This window comes from Microtus oregoni, unplaced genomic scaffold (assembly GCF_018167655.1).
Source record: "Microtus oregoni isolate MIOR12 unplaced genomic scaffold, Mior012 000025F_ref0000491, whole genome shotgun sequence".
Classification (NCBI taxonomy): domain Eukaryota; kingdom Metazoa; phylum Chordata; class Mammalia; order Rodentia; family Cricetidae; genus Microtus; species Microtus oregoni.
Genome location: NW_024543084.1, coordinates 15905806 through 15918873, shown reverse-complemented (window position 1 = coordinate 15918873; position 13068 = coordinate 15905806). Strand labels below are relative to the sequence as shown.

At 53.4% G+C, this 13068-nt stretch overlaps 1 protein-coding gene across 2 annotated transcripts in view; it reads right to left on the bottom strand.

Moving 5' to 3' along the window:
- Lamc3 (laminin subunit gamma 3) overlaps window positions 1-13068 on the bottom strand; it is a 59021-nt gene that overhangs the window by 28133 nt on the left and 17820 nt on the right. For both annotated transcript variants that reach the window (XM_041675285.1, XM_041675286.1), the window contains exons 5-13: window positions 12388-12576; window positions 12193-12310; window positions 9210-9308; window positions 6619-6755; window positions 5489-5593; window positions 4009-4201; window positions 3737-3855; window positions 2489-2713; window positions 245-433 (exon numbers count right to left, since the gene is read on the bottom strand). In XM_041675285.1, the coding sequence (XP_041531219.1) occupies window positions 245-433; window positions 2489-2713; window positions 3737-3855; window positions 4009-4201; window positions 5489-5593; window positions 6619-6755; window positions 9210-9308; window positions 12193-12310; window positions 12388-12576 (1374 nt within the window). The remainder of the gene's footprint in view (window positions 1-244; window positions 434-2488; window positions 2714-3736; window positions 3856-4008; window positions 4202-5488; window positions 5594-6618; window positions 6756-9209; window positions 9309-12192; window positions 12311-12387; window positions 12577-13068) is intronic.

Here is a 13068-nt window from a genome sequence, read left to right as displayed (position 1 = left end):
GGTCCCCTGGCTTCATCCTAAGCCATGAGTCAGGCTCTAAGGCCCATATAAGGGTCTTTCAAGGGTCAGTTCTGTATGGCCAAGGCCCAGGTAGGTCTGCACTGTTCTTCGTAGTCATGCTTGCCACACCTAAGGTCAGGCTCTTTCCCCCCATGACACCCAAACCCAGACTGCTCAGCTAGAGCTGGGGCAGGATTGGAGCATCGAGTTCGATCTCCCTGGGGAATAGACACAGGCCACTCACCTCTCTGGCCAGGGGGGCAGTGTGTGCACACCACCTCCCCACTCTCTGGGATGGCTGTGCAGGCTGATCGGCCGGGGCACGGACAGGGCTGGCAGTCATCAGCATGGCCCGAGAAGGCGTTGCCGTAGAAACCTGGCATGCAGCGCTCACAGGAAGGACCCTCGGTATGGTGGCCACACAGGCAGATCCCTACAGAGCAAGACAAATACCTGTCCATCACCTTGGCCCAGAATTCCCCAGAGCAGTGGTTCTCAACCTTCCTAATGCAGCAGCCCTTTGATACAGTTGCTCTCATTGTACTGACCCCAGCCATAGATTGTTTTTGTTGCTTCTTCATAACTGTAATTTTGTTACTGTTATGAATCGTAATGTAAATTTTTTTTGAGATAGAGGTTTGCCAAAGGGGTTGTGACCTACATGTTGAGAGTCACTGGCCTGGACAACAGTGAGTATCCTGGTGGAGGAGCCATGGGGCACATCCTGGAAGACTAGTAAGAACCGGAGGCAGCAGGGTATGGAGATGAAGGGTCCAGGTGAACCAGATTGCCATGTCCACCATGCCTGCGTGATCTGGGAAAACCATCTAACCCATCCCTTGGTGAGTAGGGGATGCAGCTCTGCCACCTATTGGCCATGTGGCCACCCTGCACCTCAGATGCCTGTCTCTTAGAGGATGGAAAGGCCACACATCAGGTATGTCTGTAGGAGACAAGGACGGAGTGCTAGAGACAGGAAGGAAACTTGGGTACTTTTCCACTACCTGTTTGTATCTCTGTGCAGTGGAAGGGACATCATCTCTGCTCTTGTGTCCTCTTCTTCCTGAAGGACCCACCTAAGGAGCCTCGCGGGGCTCACTCTGTGCAGTACGACAAATCTGTTCTGCCTGCTGGTGCCTGGACGGGACATCACAGACCCCTTCTCCAGTCCAGCAGCCCCTAGTGTCTGCTCAGTGCCTGGGATCTTAGAGGGGACAACTGGCCATGGGGACAGAAAGAAAGGCAAGACTGCCCCCTACAGGAGGTAACCAGCAGTGTCTGGCCAGGTTTGGAAGGAAAAAGAAAGGGATCTTCATTCCCTGGATAAGCAGCTCAGGGGAGGGCTCCTGCCTCAGCCCTACACCCTCAGGCTTATTTCTCTGACCTATTTTACAGATGAAGACTTGCTTATACGGAATGGAAAGTTGTGGCGGCATCAAGGGCTCAGTGGGGGTGAAAAATTAGTTCCAGTTCTATCTCATGAGAAGATTCTGTTTCCTCAATAGCAACTGCAGGGAGCATTGAGTGGGAAAGGATTATGAGGCCTCATCTAGGCTCGATTGGTGATGTCTGCCAGGCGCAGGATGGGTAGATGTGCTCTGTGTATCAAGAGTGACAGAGACCCCATCTGCTCCGTGGAGACAGCAGGGTGAAAGGCCTGTGGTACAGAGGTGGAGAAGCCTGTGTCTGTGCCCTAACAGCCCGTGGTCACATGACCCCCGGTGAGGCTTCTGCTCATCTCCAGGTGTGGGAAATAGCTCTACTGAATGACACTCTCACCCTGGGGTTGGTGGGAGGTGTGTCTCTATCACCTACCTACCAGTCATGAGGTCCCTGTCTTGGAGAATGGGACAGTAATGGAGAATGTACCACTCCGATGTCTGCAGGAGTCAAAGATGTAGTGCCGACCCCAGGGAGGGAGGGAATGGCTTCCCATATCTGCCTCACCCAGGAAAAGACTCCTCAGGTCACCTGGTCAGCTACCCCTGAGCTTTGGTGAAAAGCAGGGCTGTTTTTTGAAGTCTGGGCAATTCCCGACTCACTGACCTTCACGTGGCCTTGTCTGCACAGCCTGGGCTGTGCACACTATTACCATCTGAACTGTACGGATGGGGTGTCCAGGGAGTGACTTTCCCAAGGCCACAGTCAAAACGAAGAGGATGGTAGGTTTGTGGCTCAGGGTTGACACCCAAGAGTTGCTGTCACCTGCATGATCTGTGCTGATAATCCCTCTGCCTTTCCTCAGAACCTGCCAAGTAGTAAGGCCTCGAGGAGCCGCTCCCAGGCCTGCCCACGGGCTGTAGACAGACACCTGCAGGCCTCTGCAGATGGTCGAAGTCTCTGGTGTTCCGCTCTGGAGAAGCCCAGGTAGCACGGCAAGGACAGACCAGAGCCTATGTCCCCGAGAGCCACCTGTGATGGCCAGGCCTCATCACACTGTGCTGGACATAGAGCCAAGGGGGCATTGGGATGGGATCCCGGGACTCACCTGTGCTGGGATCACAGGTGCCATGCTGGTTGCAGGTGCAGGGGATGCAGCTGGTGTAGGGACCCCCACGAGGTATCTCTCTTTTGTATCCCAGGGCACAGAATTCACAGAACTGGCCTGTGTATCCCTGGGGACACAAGCAAGACTCCACCCAAGAGGCTGCTGGAGCAAGCCCTCGCTGGGCCCGGGCCGAGGTGAGCTGGACTTCACAGAGGGCCACTGCTCCTATAGAATGGGAAGAGAAGGGGAGGCCTCCATGCACGTCTCCCTGGCACCTGTGAGACAGGCCCACGCATACGAAGCGGCCTGTGAGTCAGCGGTGATTTTCGTTTGCTTTTTGAGACATGGTCTTGCGGTGCAGCCATCTTCAGACTGCTAGTCTCTTGCCCGACCCTTTAAAGGGCTGGGATCGCAGGCATGGCGACTACGCCAGGTTTTAAGTGTAGCTTTAAAAACGACAGGCAAAAGAGTCAAGAGCAACGGGAGCAGATGAGTTTAGACCCAGTGCCCAGTGCTAGAATGCGTAAGGCTAGCATTGCTAGATCTTGATTAACCCAGTTGGGTGGGGCAGAGAGAGCCCAGACTGCAAGATGTATATGCTTGGGGCCAGCAAAATGGCTCAGCAAGTTAAGAACCCAAGTTACTAAACCTGAGGACGCATGTTCAATTCGCAGGACCCCACAAGCTGTCCTCCGCCCCTCACGCGTGTGGCACACACATGAATGTGTGCCCATAAATATACATATATACAAGTCAATAAATATTGTCGGGCATGGTGGTAACTTTAATCCTCTGAGTTTCAAAGCTGACTTGATCTACTTAACAAGTTCCAGACCAGACAGGGCTCCATAGTGAGACTCCTGCAATCCTGGCACTTGGGAGTCAGAGGGAGGAAGATGAAGAGTTCAAGACCAGTGAGACCCTGTCTTAAAAGCAGTTGGGTGAGCTAAGTCTCCCTATTAGCCTATGGTGTGGCCAAGCTGCAATGCCATTATTTTCCAGCAGGGGGGGGCAGTGCCCACAAAAAGATGCTGTGGCAGGTTGGGGCGGCGCTGGATTCTGTCAGGGACCGTCCACCCCCAGGCCTCCCGGTTCCCCACAGTCCAGCAACCGCCTCTATCCTCAGACACACTTTTGCCTGTGTAAGTGTCCTGATTTCTCAGTCTCACAGTCCATGCTGTGAGAACCTCCACAAGCAATGCAGGGCCAGGACCTGAGTTCTTAGGGGTGAATTGCCATCATACTGACCAGAATGGCCCAGGTCTTGGCCCCTGGTCCAGATGCTCAGGGCAGTCAGATTGGCAAGCAGCCGCTGGAAGTGGAAGGCAGGCAGAGGGATGTCTGCCTCCTCAGAGGTCTCCTGCAGGCTGGAAGGGGCAGGAAGTCAGTGGGACAGCCTGATGTAGGGACAGTTGGTGCCAAGAGCCTGGGATTCTCAGGAGCCTCCAGTGTGCCTAGCCCTCGGAGATCACCCTGCCTACCCATGCCACTCCCATGTCTCAGGACAGGGAGACACTTACAGGAACCGGAGCTGAACCTGTCCTGGCTGCCTGGAGTCCTGAAGCCTGGGTGGACTGGAGGGCCTCAGAGCCAAAGCCAAGCCTGCCCCCTCCAGTCTCAGATGCACAGCGGGTGGGGAGCCCCCAGGCGGTACTTGGAGGGTCAGTATGACTGGCTGTCCATAGCTGAGTCTCTGGTCTCCCAGGAACTTCTCTAAAGGCAAGAAGGAAAGGCTTTGATAGCGCCACATGCTTGATTCTAGTGTCTATATCGACCGCAACGATAACCATCCAAACTGTGTGTGCCGTGGTGGGTGGAAAAATCCGAGGTCAGTGCTTGGAGACAGCGCAGACACAAAAGTGAGAGGACCAGAGTCTGGATTCCCAGAACCCATGTAACTGTCGCGTGAATATGGTGGCCATTGTAATTCCAGCCTTAGAGAGTGGAGATAGGACATCTCCAGAACAAAGCTGGCCGGCCTGAGATTAGTCATATCAGCGAGCTCTGGGCTTGATTGAGACACCTGCCTCAGGGGACAAGGTGAAGAGGGGTGGAGGATGGTGCCTGACATCAACTTCTGGTCTTCTCATGCACTTGTACCTGTACACACAACTGTGCCCACTCACATGCATCACACGCCCACACACACACGCATGCACACACACACGCATGCACACACACACACACACATGCACACACACACACCGTGCACACACACATGCACTCTCTCTCTCTCACACACACACACACACCCCCCCACACACACAGACACACACACACACACACACACACACAGTATTTCGGTGAGCTCACATATGCTGTGGTCTGATTGAAGAATCACAGTACCCAAAGGTGTCCCCAACCCTAAACCTTGAGACATGGGTCTGCACAGAGGGGATTTGGCCAGGCAAAAAGGATTAAGGCTGTAAACAGAGTTGGGGGGTGTTAGTCCTCTGGCTGTGAAATAGGGGAGGTCTGTAGGATTATCCCCTGGAGGGCGGTCAGCTGTGAATGTAAGCCGCTGGTTTGAATGTCGGGGAGGGTGTAAATGCTGCAGGGGAGACATGGTCTCTGCTCTAGGGCGGCCTGAAGGAACACAGCCTGTAACACCGAGAGAATAAATGTGTGTGTTCTCAGCCATGAAGACCATGGTCACTTGGCAGCCCCTGTTGTGGCAGGTACCCCTAAACACACGCTGAAATTGAACCCCTCTCGTAAGCTGTTTAGAAGTGAAAATTTAGTCAGGCCACACTGTCTGGACAGTGGTCTCTGGGAGATGACTGGGATGAGGCGAAGTGGCTGGGGTGGGGTCCCCTTGGTTGATCTGGGTAGGGGACGTCATAGGAACAAGGTGTCGTGGGCCACCTCAGGATTCTGTCTACAGGAAGGCTACCTCAAGTCGTACAGGAACCGAGCTGAAGTTAACCTGTCTTTTAGGTACTGTATTATGAGCAGCTGGCAGAAACCTGGGTGGTGAGATCAGTAGGGACCGCTACCTACCTGGTGCTGAGAGTCCCTCCTCTCCTTGCAGGAGGATCCCATTCCGGTTCCATTGCAGAGGACGCTCTGATGAGCCCGTACTTCTGGCCTGCCAACCGTCAGCTCCTAAACACCAAAGACAGACTATTTGCCCCAACCGCGAGACCCCAAAGGCTGGTCTCCAGTGACAAGTCCTGCAGGGCTCTAAAGTGGGAGGGGGTTGGAAGTCAGTCTGGGTTAGATGAGACCCTGTCTCAGAGAGGAATGGTGGGGACAGACCACTCTCTGAAGACTGGGCTGGGCCCGAGGGAGGACAGAGATTCCACATCCTGGAAGAACTTTGCACAGTCTCAGCAAGAACTCTGCCAACTCAACCACATCCCAAGTCCTATCATGCTATCTTAGGGTTCTGAAGACAAGCCCTATGAGACTATAGAGACTATGCACTATGCTAGGTTCTGGCCAGCCATTGCCACGAGCTGTCCTGCTTTCTGTGTGGTGTCCAGCAGAGGGCGCACTGCCCCTTTTCTGGAGGCCCAAAGACCAGTCTCCAGATTGTACTTTCAGGAGTCCGGGAATGGTCTGAGGAGCATGGCTGGGCACACTAGCTCTGATGGATTACAGGTCTTGGAGTTCCATCCCCCTTGCTCCAAACACACAACCATGGCTGCCAGAACCAATCTCAGGCAGGCCTGGATCTAGTCTGTAACATGGGAATGAGAACACCTGCCTACAGCAATCCTGAGATTTCCTGGACCGTGGAGCTCAGCAGGGCCTGGCATACAGCAGGTGCTTAATACCTGGAGGCCAAGACTCTAAGCTGGAACTCAGATATACTAAGGGAGACCAACTTTCCTGGGGGTGAATGGAGGCTGTCCACAGGACTCAGGGTCCCTGCGGACACACCCCGTTTTCCGGTACCACCCTGAGGATAGAGCCCTGGAGGCTGGAAAAGCGGAGGTTGGGGAAGGAGCTGAGGGGCAGCAGGCAGGTCCTGGAAGACACCTTTCACACTACCAGCCTAGGCTCTGTGGCTTAGGGCATAGGATCCTTGGTGGAAGGGCTGTCCCTATCCTAGCTTCCAAAGGGAAAACCCCTGCCAGGGGAGGAACACCCCCTCCTCCCCAAGGCGGCTTCTGTGCACTGCTCACCATGGCGGAAGTCTGAGAGGATGTGGTGTGCCTGGAAACCGGCAGCGGGGGCACACACCCTGGAGTGGCCATAGCAGAAGCAGCTGCTGCAGCCTGCCGGGTTGTGGGGCTGCAGGCTAAACGTTCCAGGGCGGCATCTGTAAGAGAGGCGGGGTCACATCTCTGAGCCAGGATGCGATAGGACTGAGATCCAACCAGACTGTTCGGAATCCTGGGGAAATTTAAAAGAACATTTCAATTTTTATTATCCTTTTAGAGTCACAAGAATTACAAAGACAGGACAGACAGTCCCGTGCCTGCTGGGCCAGTGTATCTGCTGCTGATACACAACCTCGAAGCCAAGAGATCAGCATCACCCGACGTTAACTCCAGGCTGTGTCAGGGTTTCTTTCCTTTCTCACTAACACTCCCCTGATCCAGGAACTGACACTGCATTTAGCCATGCCCTTGTCGCCTCTGATTTGCTAACATCTCCTCTTCCTCGCCTGTGATCTTGACACTTTCGTTTCTGTGGGGTGTTTGTTCATTTGCTTGAGACAGGGTCTCACTAGGCAGCTCTGCTTGCCCTGGAACCTGCTAGGTAGACTAGGCTGGCCCTTAACTCACAGGGATCCTCCTGCCTCTGCCTCCTGAGGGGCTGGCCTGGCACTAAAGGGGCCAACAGACTTTGGGTTTTGTTGTTCTTGTTTGTTTTGTTTTTTAAAAGAAATTTTAACCAGGTGGTGGTGGCGCACACCTTTAATCCCAGCACTCAGGAGGCAGAGGCAGGCAGATCTCTGTGAGTTTGAGGCCAGCTTGGTTTACAAGAGCTAGTTCCAGGACAGGCTCCAGAGCTACAGAGAAACCCTGTCTCGAAAAACAAAAAGAAAAAAAATTCTAATTGAAACTGTCTTATGAGTGTCTTGTTTGCAGGCATGTCCATGTACTGTGTCTATGTGCATTTTTGCTGCCTGTGGAGTCCAGAAAAAGGTGTTGAATCCTCTGAAACTGGAGTTTCAGATGGCTCAGAGCAACCATGTAGGTGCTCTGAAAAGACAGCCAGTGTTCTTAACTGTGGAGCCGGCCTTCCAGCCCTCTTGGGTTTTGAAATAGGGTCTTATTTTATACTCTGGTCTGGCCTTGTGCTCTTGACGGTCCTCCTGTCTCAGCCTCCGGTCATTATCTCCCGGCTACCATCTGCCCACCAGGTTTTTTGTGGAAACAGTGGCTGCAGTTTAGTCTTTAGAAGTGGGGTACACACCAGTAACCCCAGCACTCGGGAGGGGTTCAAGGTCATTTTCAGCTACACAGCAAGTTCAAGGCTAGCCTGGACTCCTGAGACACTGTCTCAAAAAAGAAAAAAATTAAGGGTGGAGAGAAGCACAACAATTAATCCCAGCACCCAGGAGGCAGACAGAGGCAGGTTGATCTCTAATAGCGTGGAGCCAGCCTGGGCTGCTCAGTGAGAACCTGTCTCAAAAACAAAACACAAAACCCCACAAAACAATTAAAAAAAAACCTTCCAGGAGGGAAAACATCAAAGAACTTGCTTGCAACCGGCTTGAAGCCACCATTGTAATTAGTAACTATTCCCAGAGCTGAATCTCGAGGCTATGCAAATGCCTGTTCCCATTAAGGCCAGGATTCTTTGCTGCTGTTGGCAGGGCAGTCACTGGGGCGTGCCACTTCTAGGCTGATTCCCACTCCACCCTCTCTGTCATCTACAATTCTGAAGAAAGATTTGCCCACTGTCATCTGTTTATTTAGCCAATCATGTGGCATTAAAGATATCTGCCCCATTCTTAGGCTCATAATGCAATCGCATCTTTATTGATTTTGTTATTCAAATAGTTCCTGCTTTGAGACTTCAGGATGACTCTTGTCTTAGCTCAGTTTGTAGGGGCTTCTCGGAGCAAGGCATTAAGAAGGATCTAAGGTTAAGATTGTTGCGTTCCAGTAATAATGTCTGCATTGGTGTGAGATGGGAGGGCTGTCACAGCTCTCCATTAGTGATGTCTGCCGCTGGTGTGAGATGGGAGGGCTGTCACAGCTCTCCATTAGTGATGTCTGCCGCTGGTGTGAGATGGGAGGGCTATCACAGCTCTCCATTAGTGATGTCTGCCGCTGGTGTGAGATGGGAGGGCTGTCACAGCTCTCCATTAGTGATGTCTGCCACTGGTATGAGATGGGAGGGCTGTGACAGCTCTCCATTAGTGATGTCTGCCACTGGTGTGAGATGGGAGGACAGTCACAGCTGTGACATCTACCATGGATGTGAGGCAAAAGAGCTGAAATATGACACCGGGTATTTGCTGTCTGGATTAGATGCTTTTCCTATGTGTTTAGAGTTTGTTTCCAGGATTCTGATCGTGAAGCAATGATGTATTTCCTAAGCTAAGAAACCCTCAGTGGCATTGGATCAGAGTATCCCATGGGGCCTTTGGCTATCTTCCTGAGTAGAAGGCCCTTGGGGTTTCAGAAAGAACCTGGGGTGACAGGCTTGTCCAAGTCCCTGAGGACCCTGCCCTGCCTTTCCCCTTATAACACAGCTTGGGTGCCTCCCTAGAGACTCCGCAATCACTTCCGGTAGCTCTTTGTAGATCGCACCCCACCTGTCACACAGGCTGCCTTCGACATTCTCTTTGCAGGGGCAGCTCCCACTGTGGGGGTCACAGGTTCCCAAGCTTCCAGCAACATTGCAGGTACAGGGTCTGCCAAAGAAACAGAGAAAACACAGTCTATTGAACAACTCCAGAGTGGACTGTCCATCCTCAACACTCTCCATGCCCTTCCCTGCTCAGGAGGAAACAGTGATAGGCCTGTCCAAGAGACTGTGCTTGGTGTCATCCTTACTTCTTTACCAGGAAGTGCCTCATTTACCCATGCAATGATGCCCCACCCACTACCCACACCTCCCACTGGTGCATCCACCCACCTGTCCACCCATTCCGTCCATCCATCTATTCACCCACCCATCCATCCACCCATCCATCTATCCATCCATCCATCCATCCATCTGTCTATCCATCCATCTACCTGTCTGTCTGCCCGCCTGCCCACCTGCCCGCCCATCCATCCATCCATCCATCCACCCATCCATGTTATCACTTACTATCTGCCCACTGTCCACCTATCTATTCACCCCTCCACTGGTCCATCTATCCATCCACCCATCACCCACGCTCTTGGCATCCACCCACTTGCCCTCCATTGGTGCATCCATCCATCCATCCATCTGTTTACTCATCCTTTGATCCCTTAACTTCCCACCCATCATTCTCTCCTGCATCTGTCCACCCACCTCCATCATCCACCCATCCTTCTTCTCATCGTCTCTTCATCTCCATTCACCCACCCATACGTTTACTCACTCAACCACCCACCACTCATCATCTGCTAAGACAAGGTTCCCGTTCTCACGGACCCCAGGACCCACTCATCATCTGCTAAGACAAGGTTCCTGTTGTCATCGACCCCAGGACCCACTCATCGTCTGCTAAGACAAGGTTCCCGTTCTCATGGACCCCAGGACCCACTCATCGTCTGCTAAGACAAGGTTCCTGTTCTCATGGACCCCAGGACCCACTCATCGTCTGCTAAGACAAGGTTCCCGTTCTCATGGACCCCAGGACCCACTCATCGTCTGCTAAGACAAGGTTTCCGTTCTCACGGACCCCAGGATCCAGTGAGAACATACCAACAGGCGGCCCCTACTATGTGCTGTGAAGGAGATGGACTAGGAAGGTGCATCTGGTCTAGCCTTGCAGAGTGGGAGGAAGCAGGATGGGGAGCAGTGGGCGCCTTAGCTGAGGACTGGAGAGTGGCTAGCGGTGGGTGACACAGGCCAAGGAGGCGGGGCTGGCAAAAGGAAATGCTCTAGGGGAGGGGACTAATATGAGCAAAGGTCCCAAGACCAAGACCTGGGAAGCAGCTAGGGTCAGTCAGTTCCAGAATTTTTGTTTTTTTGTTGTTTTGGGAATGGAATCCAGAGCCTTTTGCGTGCTGGGCAGGCACTTACTCCACCACTGAGATCTGGTCCTGGCTTCAGTGGACATTTCTGTGCACCATGTCTACCCAACACACTTCTCCTGTCTTTCAAATGTATGGGGACAGTGTTCGTTATTCACTAGAGCCAAGTTCATTTATTTTGTTTTTTCTTTCCTGTGTGTGTACACGTGTGCATGGAAGTGTGTGCATGTACGTATGGAGGTCATAGACTGAAGTTAGGTTTCTTGCGTTCCACCTTATTTTTTTTTTATTTTATTTATTTATTTTTTCTTTTTGGTTTTTCTAGACAGGGTTTCTCTGTGGCTTTGAAGCCTGTCCTGGAACTAGCTCTTGTAGACCAGGCTGGCCTCGAACTCACAGAGATCCGCCTGCCTCTGCCTCCTGAGTGCTGGGATTAAAGGTGTGCGCCACCATCGCCTGGCCTCCACCTTATTTTTTTGAGACAGGGTCTCTCACTGAACCTGGAGCTCAGCAGTTTGGCAAGACTGGTTGGCTGGCCACCTCCTGTAATCCGCTTGACTTTGCTGGCCTTCTAGCCTTTGGCACTGGGCTTACAGATGTGCACTGTTATACCTGGTTTTTTTGGGTTTACCTGGGGGCTGGGGATTGAACTCACACCCTCATGCATGCGCAGCAGCACCTTACCTAATGAGCCATCTCCTCAGCCCTGGCAAGTCCATTTAAAAGTGCTTTAGGGGACTCTAGAGTCCTTGTCTCGAAAGCGGGAAGCCAAGTTCACTCCCTAGCACCATATAAAGCTGTCCATTTCTAACTCTGACAGGAGACCACTGCTGGCTGTAGTGGTTTCGAGGCCAGCCTATGCTCTGTAAGACTACACCCACAAAGTCCTTCTGAGTGTGCAGTATTCCACCGTGAGCGTCTGGCCCCTCTCCTAAGATCCAGCCTGTGGCAGATTGCTGGTCCCTCGCTGGTCTCCCTCCTTATGGCCAGGCACCACACACCCTAAATATGTATATAATGCCTGGCTCCCTGCCCAGCTTCCACCTGGCCCTCTGCCACAAGGACCAGCCTCCATCCCTCCCTCCTCCTCAGTCTTCTGTCACCACAGACTTGGACTCTGGAAACTGCCTGCTTCCTCCCCCTCTGCTGAGCCAGCCCCACTCCTGCCGAAGCCTCCGATATCCTCTGGCATAGCCACCTGCCTTGGCTCCCTGCTCACAACAGCCCTCAGCCCCCAAGGCCCCCTCTGCACCAGGCCCTCTTCTTCCAGACCTGAGCCTCACCTGACACTTGCCTCAGCCTTGGCTGTACTCCCCTGCTTGGAGTGTCTCTGTGTCCCTTACTCACCAGGACTCACTCTCAGGTTCAACCTGGGACTCTGTCCCTCTCCACCTCTGGGTCTCTCCGGTCACGCCCCACCCCCATTCACCCCCACCCCCACCCGGCAGGTTAGTTCTTCCCTGTCTTCAGCTCTAGTTCTCGAAAGTCTGGGGTCTGGTAGCTACGGATGAGAACATGTGAGACAAAGGTGGAGAGTGGGGACAGCTAGCATTCTTTCCTTCTGTGTCTGATTTAGCCCAAACGCACAGCATGGTCAACACAGGCCACCCGTCCCTACATCCTCACCTGCAGCCGCCCTCGCTGAGGGAGTAGAACCCGGGCCGGCAACGGTCACACTTCCAACCTGTCACTGTGGGCTTGCAGGGGCAGGTGCCCGAGTCGTCACACTGGAGACTCAGGGAGCCTGGGGAGGAGGGACACACGGCAGTGGAGGCAGGAGGATGATGGGAGATGGGAAAAGGGTATGCTGGGGCCACTCACCTGCTGGGTGGCAGTCACAGGGTTGGCATGGTGTCCTGGGGCCCCATCTGTAATAGTTCCTCTCACAGTGCTCACAGTGTGGCCCAGATGTGTGGTCACGGCAGTAATGGCAGTGCCCACCGTGGCCAGTGCTCCGGAAGAGCTCCCTGTCAAACGTGCACTCCTCGGAGTGCCCACTGCAGTTGCAGGCTGTGAAAGATGGAGGTCGTGTGCATGAGTGACAGGCTCTGCGGGGGAGGGGCTCTGCTCTCTGGAGCAGGCATCTCAGAGAGGGTGTGCTTGATTAATCCTGCCAACCTGACAAGACCAAGAATCACAGAGGACACAAACCTCTCACATTAGGCTGAGACGGCAAGACCCAACTTAAATATGGGTAGCACCATGCCCTGGCCTGGGGTCCTGGACCGGAAAAGGAGCTTGGAAGCAAGCTGGTCACCAATAGTGACCAGTCTCTGCTTCCTGGCTGCACAAGCGATGTGACAGTGCCTCACAATCCTGCCACCATCACGAGGGGACGGCACCTTCAGTCTGTAGCCTAAACAAGCCTCTCCTTCCCGATCCTATTGTGTAAGGCATTTTGTAAAAGCAACAGGAAGTGGTTAACACCAAGGGCCAGAGTCCAGGATGGCCGGCAGGCTCAGCTTGACCAAGGCCACTGAGCCCAGGCATCTGATATTCCCA